Source organism: Nicotiana tomentosiformis, chromosome 6, assembly GCF_000390325.3.
Source record: "Nicotiana tomentosiformis chromosome 6, ASM39032v3, whole genome shotgun sequence".
Classification (NCBI taxonomy): domain Eukaryota; kingdom Viridiplantae; phylum Streptophyta; class Magnoliopsida; order Solanales; family Solanaceae; genus Nicotiana; species Nicotiana tomentosiformis.
The window spans coordinates 107,508,774-107,516,176 of NC_090817.1; the positions used below are offsets into that span (position 1 = coordinate 107,508,774).

A 7,403-nucleotide genomic window follows, 5' to 3' on the forward strand; every position below is an offset into this window, starting at 1 on the left:
ACTTCTTAATTCTTCAATTAGTTTTAAATCTATTTTAGATATTTATTTTGGTAAAGGGATATCATTTAATATTTTTAACTAGAACTGGGTTGTAGAGCATAAACATGTCTTTGAGAAAATAAAACCAAAGCTCTCAACATGTCTTACAATACATTGGGGAACAAATTATTTATTTGGTTCGACCGGATTGAAGCAAAACCATGTAATCAACTATGGATGATCTTATTCTTCGGGCATTTTCTTGGCATTCTTCAATGATCCAAATGAATACACATACATAAACCAAGCGAGAAGAAGATGAAGAATACAATTGTGTAGGCCGAGCTAACGACATTTCACCATTTCAAGCAAAACATCAAAGTTCTTCATCGTTTCTATGATTTATTGGAACTAAATATAAATCTTGTTGTTTCGCTGCACTTAATCCATGTGATTCAGTCATATCCAAATCTTTTGGATTAGTTCCATATGGGAGTTCCCATTCAAAATGGTGGAGTAACTGCGCCAATGCATGTCGAACATTAGCTAAACCAAATTGCATTCCCGGACAAGCCCTTCTTCCTGCACCAAATGGAATAAACTCAAAGAAATTTCCCATATAGTCAATAAGAGAATTCTCAAATCTCTCTGGTATAAAACATTCAGGATCATTCCAACTTTCTGGATCTCTCGCAAGTGCCCATGCATTGACTAGCACTCTAGTCCTAAGAGGTATGGTGTATCCATCAATATCTGTTTGCTCCCTACATTCCCTGGGCAGAAGAGGAAATGGAGTATGAAGCCTTAATGTCTCCTTAATCACTAAGTCTAGATATGTCAACTTTTCAAGATCTTCTTCATCATTACTTTTTCCCTTAAAGACTTGTCTCACTTCACTTTGAGCCTTAGCCATAATATTTGGGTTCTTCATCATTTCCGACAATGCCCAAATAATTGTAGTAGATGAAGTTTCACTTCCAGCAATAAAGATGTCCTACAATCAACAAACAAATAAAATAAAGTCAATAAAACACAACTCAATAAAAATTGGGTACTAAAATATTAAAGAGAAATCTTAAAGGGGTCTAGAGCTATATAAACTTCCAACTTTGAGTATGTAAGAATTAGTGGGTCGCGGCCTATACAACTTTATATTTTTCCCTCAGACAAGTAATTTACTGCAACTATCTTGTGTTGTTAGGAATTATTAGTAAGAATTAGAAGAGATCAAACATTATTATATTATTAGGAATGACTCTTAGTAAGGACTACTAAGAAAGAGTAAATGGAAAGGAACAGAGATTATGAGATGGGAGGAAACTTACAAAAACCACTGCTTTAATATGGTCATTTGTGATTGGAAATTGTAGTTCGGCGTTCTCTTTAATTCTTAGGAAAACATCAACCAAATCTTCACCTCCAAACTCACCATTTCCCTTGTTCCCTGCAGATTTATTTTCAATATGCTTGTTTAAGATATCCTCCATAATTTCATCAACCTTCTGATGTGCATTCACCAATCTAGATCTCACACTGGTCATTTTTTTAAGTAACTTCCAAGAAGGGAACAAATCAGCCACATCAAATCCTTCTACTTATTTGTTTACTTCCTTCATCAATTTCATAAACTCATCTCGATCTTTGAACATATTTCCGAAGGCTGCTCTACAAGTGATAGAGTTAGTAAACCAAAATGTTTTTTCTGTCATGTTGACTGGAGATCCCTTCATTGAATGAATTGATGAAATCAGGCTTGAAAGCTCATCTTGTCGAATTGCTCTAAATGACTTGACCATCTTTGTACTAAGAAGTTCTACAATGCAAATTTTAAGTATTTGTCTCCAGTAGTCACCATATTGGCTAAATGCAATGTCTTTATTGTTGTAAAATATGATGTTTGTGGATGTAAGTTGTGCCCTATTAGCAAAGGCGGGATCGTGAGTTTTTAGAACTTGTTTCGCGATACTAGGTGATGATATGACTATTGTAGGAACTTGCCCGAGTTGCGAGTACATAAGTGTCACGACCCAATTTCACCTGTAGGTCGTGATGGCGCCCAACACTACAGCTAGGCAAGCCAACTAATAAATTAAGCATACATTGATTAAACTTTTATTCCAAGAAAATAATAAAATACCAACTTCTACCAATGTGTGTGCCAAGACCCGGTGTCACAAGTGAATGAGCATCTAGTAGATTATACAAAACTCCAAATACTGTCTGAAATAAAATAGACAGAATATAAATATCAGAAGAGACACGGGTAGCTGCAGAACGGCTCAAAAAGGCAACCCACCACTATGCCTCTGGATGACGTGGGTATGTAATGATAGGTCCTCCACTAGTACCTATCTCAGATCCTGCACAAAAAGTACAACAAGTGTAGTATGAGTACGTAAACAACGTGTACCCAGTAAGTATCAAGCCTAATCTCAAAGTGGTAGAGACGAGATGGCCGACTTTGACACTCACTATAGGTCAATAACAATTGAAATAAAACTAGGATATTTAAATCAATGTGATTTACAGAATTTATTTAATCAGCGGAAATAATCAAATTCCTTCAAATGTATCAATTTTCAATATATTAATTAAATTCCTTTAATTCCGATAAATTCCAATTCATCAATTAAATCTCATTTACAGGAGTAACAATTAATTCCTTAACAAGCAAGAATAATAATTCATTAGATTCCAAAGATTCTCCAATTTACTAATTAGCTTTACAAGCTGAAATAAATTATTAAAGCATCGTGTAATTATTATTATTATTATTAAGCACGATTTCTGTCGAGGACGTACGGCCCGATCCAGAGTGTCGTGTACAGTGCCGAGGGACGTGCGGCGCGCTCCATAGATGCATCTATCCTGCCGAGGCGTTCGGCCCGCTCCACAAGAAAGGAGGACATTTTCTTATGTGCCTCCGGAAGTACAGTATATTTGTTATAAGATAAATTTGGGAGGAGAACAATTTCTTTTGACAATTAATTGATTAAAACAGACAATCAAGCCTGTGAGATTTCCATCCTTTAATATCTTTATCTAACAATTCACAATATATATTCATATAGATATCAATTAATATTAATTAATCAAAGAATACAATTTACACAAGTAATACATGCTTTGAGTCCAAAACTACCCGGACTTTAGCATTAATAGTAGCTACGCACGGACTCTCGTCACCTCGTGCGTACATAGCCCCCACAATTAGCAATAATTATTTAATCTTAATCACCTATGAGGTAATTTCCCCCTCACAAGATTAGACAAGAGACTTACCCCGTCTTGCTCCAATTCAATCCACTATTTTGCCTTTTCCACGATTATCCAACTCCGTCTGGCTCGAATCTAGCCAAAATAATTCGATACAATCACTAAATATTACAGGAATCAATTCTATAAGAAAATACTACATTTTAAAGAAAAGATCCGAAATTAATTAAAAATTTACCCGCGGAGCTCACATCTCGGAATCCGGCGAAAGTTATGAAATACGATAACCCATTCAATTACGAGTCCAACCATACCAGTTTCACTCAAATTCGACTCCGAATCGATACCGAAATCTCAAAATTTTGTTTCTATGAGATTTCTAAACTTTTTCAAATTTCAATCTCAAAACACTAATTAAATCGTGAAAACAATGATATATTTATGTTCATAAGCCAAATCCAAGTTAGAATCACTTACCCCAATGTTTCTCCCTTGAAAATCTGCCAAAAATCGCCTCTGCTCAAGCTCAAGTTCGCCAAAAATAGCAAATGGGACGAAAGTCCTCAGTTTTTATAACTGCCCAGCCGTTCGGAACTGGGCCTCGAACTGGGCCTCGATCGCGGCATCGGGCTTGTGCCTTCGATCAGGCCGTCGAGGTTTGTCTTCGATCTCAGGCTCGAGCATGGTCCTTCGATAGCGACCCTCGAGCCTTGCTCTCGATCCTGTCCCTCGAGCCTTGCTCTCGATCCTGTCCCTCGAGCCTTGCTCTCGATCATGGAATCGAACTGGACCTTCGATCCTGGCCCTCGTACTGGACTTCGATCAACCAGCTCGAGCCTGAACCTCGGTCATGGCCTCGATCATGGCATCGAGTTGAGTCTAAGGTTGCGACCCTCGATCTTGGGTCTCGATCCTATCCCTCGAGCTTTGCCTTCGTTCATGGCCCTCGAGATGGGCCTTCGATCATGGCTTCGATACCTAAGCTCGAGCCTGAGCCTCGTCAACTCTGGCTTGATGCCTGGGTTCGATGCCTGGGCTCGAGGCCTGGGCTCGAGGTCTGGGCTCGATGACAGTCCAGAATGCCCAACAGAAGAGGAAAAATTGCAGCAGCTTTTTAAGTCAAAATTCTGATCCGTTAACTATCTGAAACTCACCCGAGGCCCTCGGGACCTCAACCAAATATACCAACAAGTCCTAAAGCATCATACGAACTTAGTCGAACCTCTAAATCACATCAACCAATGCTAAAACCATGAATCATACCCCAATTCAAGCTTAATGAAACTAAGAGTTTTCAACTTCTACGTTCAATGTCGGAACCTATCAAATCAACTCCGAATGACCTCATATTTTACACACAAGTCATAAATTACATAACGGAGCTATAAAAATTTTTGGAATTGGATTCCGACTCCGATATCAATGAGCCAAAACTACGGTTTAAACCTGGCCTCAAGTCCTCCAGACTAGCCCATCACCAAAACACATAATACACACCTCAAACCTCATTCATAGAATCACGGGCTGGCGATGCACAACTGATATCAAGCGCTCATGTGCGTATACGAGATGCGTGGAAGGAATTCAAAGAGTTATGTCTCAAGATGAATCAATTTCGCACGATAGAATACAAGAAAGTGAAATTTTCCTAAGGGTTCTGCATCCTCTTGAAGATAAGTATAGACGTCTCCGTACCGATCCGAAAGACTCTACTAAACCCGCTCATGACTCGTGAGACCTATGTAACCTAGGCTCTGATACCAATCTGTCACGACCCAAAACTAACCCTGTCGTGATGGCGCCTATCGTGGAACTAGGCAAGCCGACTCATTTCCAAAACAAACCGATATATTCATTTCAAAGATAATTTCAAGGTAAAAACCTCCATTTTCATTATAAAGAACATTTCAAGGTTATTTGACAGAAAACCTCCATTTAAAGAGTTCAAATCAAAGAAAAACAGAAGTGCGGAAAAGAAAAGCCCGACATCGGGGTGTCACTAGTCATGAGCAGCTACTATAATCTGTCTAACAATATCAAGGGTAACTTATCCTGGAAAATAGCTAAATAAAACTAAAGGAAGATAAGATGGAGAAGAGCAGGGGTTGCGATCGCCAAACAGCTATCTTACTATCTCCGAGAAAACCTGCAACCAGAACACTCAATAACCGCTACCGTGTCCAGCTACACCTGAATCTGCACACAAGGTGCAGGGAGTAACGTGAGTATGCCAACTCAGTAAGTAACAACAATAAATAAAGACTGAGCAGTAGTGACGAGCAATAAAGCATATAACGCGCATATCATGAAATCTCAATAAAGTACAACATGCTTAAAAATCAGTGTTTGAATCAAATCGTCTCGTTTAAACCCGGTTCCAGTAAAAATCATCTAAAGATATTTTTCCAACAGTTTTTCAAACAAAGGCTTAGCAAATGTGAGTAAAAATGATTAAATCATAAACAGCCGCTCGGGCAGATCTCACAGTCACTCGTGCCACTCGGGCAGACCTCACAGTCACTCGTGCCACTCGGGCATACCTCACAATCACTCTTGCCACTCGGGCATACCTCACAATCACTCTTGCCACTCGGGCATACCTCACAATCACTCTTGCCTCCCAGTCACTCAGCACTCGGCACTCGCACTCAGTAGGTACCTGCGCTCACTGGCGGTGTGTACAGACTCCAGAGGGGATCCTTCATCCCAAGCGCTATAATCTGCACGGATAACTCACGTGCGATAATAATAAAGTATGCTGCAGGCGGGCATCCCCGATCCACACTCATCCTCACAAATCAAGCCCTCGGCCTCACTCAGTCACAAGTATGCTGCAGGCGGGCAGCCCCGATCCACACTCATCCTCACAAATCAGGCTCTCGGCCTCACTCAGTCACAAGTATTTCAAGCCACTCGGGCATTTCAGTAAAATAGGGCATTCAGCCCAAAACATTTATATGCATAAAAATAGAGTCATAAAACTGATTTATGCGGCAAACAAGCATAAACATGACCGAGCATAGATTTTGCAATCGAAACCAATGAGAGGATGGTAAGAAATAGCCCCTAAGGGGCCAAACAACATAGGCGCATGGCCCAAACATGGCATTCAGCCCAATTTACACAAATTCTTTCTAAAACATATAAGTATCAAATGGTTTCAACAAAGTATGCAACTTTATAGTTGCCACGGGACGGACCAAGTCGCAAATCCCCAACAGTACACGCCCACACGCCCGTCACCTAGCATGTGCGTCACTTCAAAATAATAGAATGATATAAAATCCAGGGTTTCATACCCTCAGGACTAGATTTACAATCGTTACTTACCTCAACAAGATGAACCCAACGTAGAGCAAGCTAATCAATACTCAGGAAATTTCCACTCCGTGCGTATCCACCTCTGAATGCCTTCTTGTCTCCTCAATTCAATGCCAACGATCCGAAACTGAAATTCACCCCTTAATGATAATACAACGATCTACTATACTAAGCAACTTCAATCTACAATATCAACATCCATTGGGACCAACATTAGTAACCCATTCCATAGTTTCATTGTATTCATAAATTTCATCACCAAGATTACCATTCACCTTCTCTCTTATTTTCTCAAAAGTACTATTCATGCCATGAACTAGAGTTTTATAATCCAATCTTTCAACCATTAAAACTTGTAACAAATGCTTCAAATACTTCTAACTACTCATAATAAACGAGTTTGAAGCATTGAAATTACCTCTAGTAGATCAATCTTGAAAAATCACAACTTTGGTGATTTTTGTGTTCTTGAGGATTTGATGATGAAATCTTGTATTTGGATGTAAGAATGATGTTAGAAATCATGTATATTGAGTAATAATCAACCTAAAATATCATTAACAGCTTACCTTGGTTGATTGGACTTGATTTGAGCTCAAAATCATCCTTTCACCTCAAGAACCCTAACCCCCAAATACTCAAAATATCCCCCTTCCCCGACCTTGTATTTATAGGCCCAGATTTATGGGTTTCGGATGCGGCCCTAGATGCTTCGCATCCCCACTTCACTCCTCTTTGAAGGTCGGATGCGGACCTGGACGCTATGGCAGCACTTCACTGCCAGCCTCTCTTTCGGACGCGGTCTCGGATGCTTCGTATCCGCAGGCTCCTCCGCCAGCCTTTGGTAATTTGGTCATAACTTCTTGTAGGAATGTCCAAATGATGAA

General features: G+C 39.7%; 1 protein-coding gene across 1 annotated transcript; it reads right to left on the bottom strand.

Annotated features, from left to right (window-relative positions):
• Nucleotides 1-224: 224 nt before the first annotated feature.
• On the bottom strand, nucleotides 225-1,627 carry LOC138894988 (premnaspirodiene oxygenase-like). The gene is made up of 2 exons (XM_070179692.1): nucleotides 1,305-1,627; nucleotides 225-973 (listed from the first exon to the last, which is right to left on the bottom strand). Exons 1-2 carry the CDS (start codon nucleotides 1,518-1,520, stop codon nucleotides 356-358), a joined length of 834 nt encoding a protein of 277 aa, XP_070035793.1. The 5' UTR covers nucleotides 1,521-1,627; the 3' UTR covers nucleotides 225-355.
• Between the last annotated feature and the right edge of the window lie 5,776 nt (nucleotides 1,628-7,403).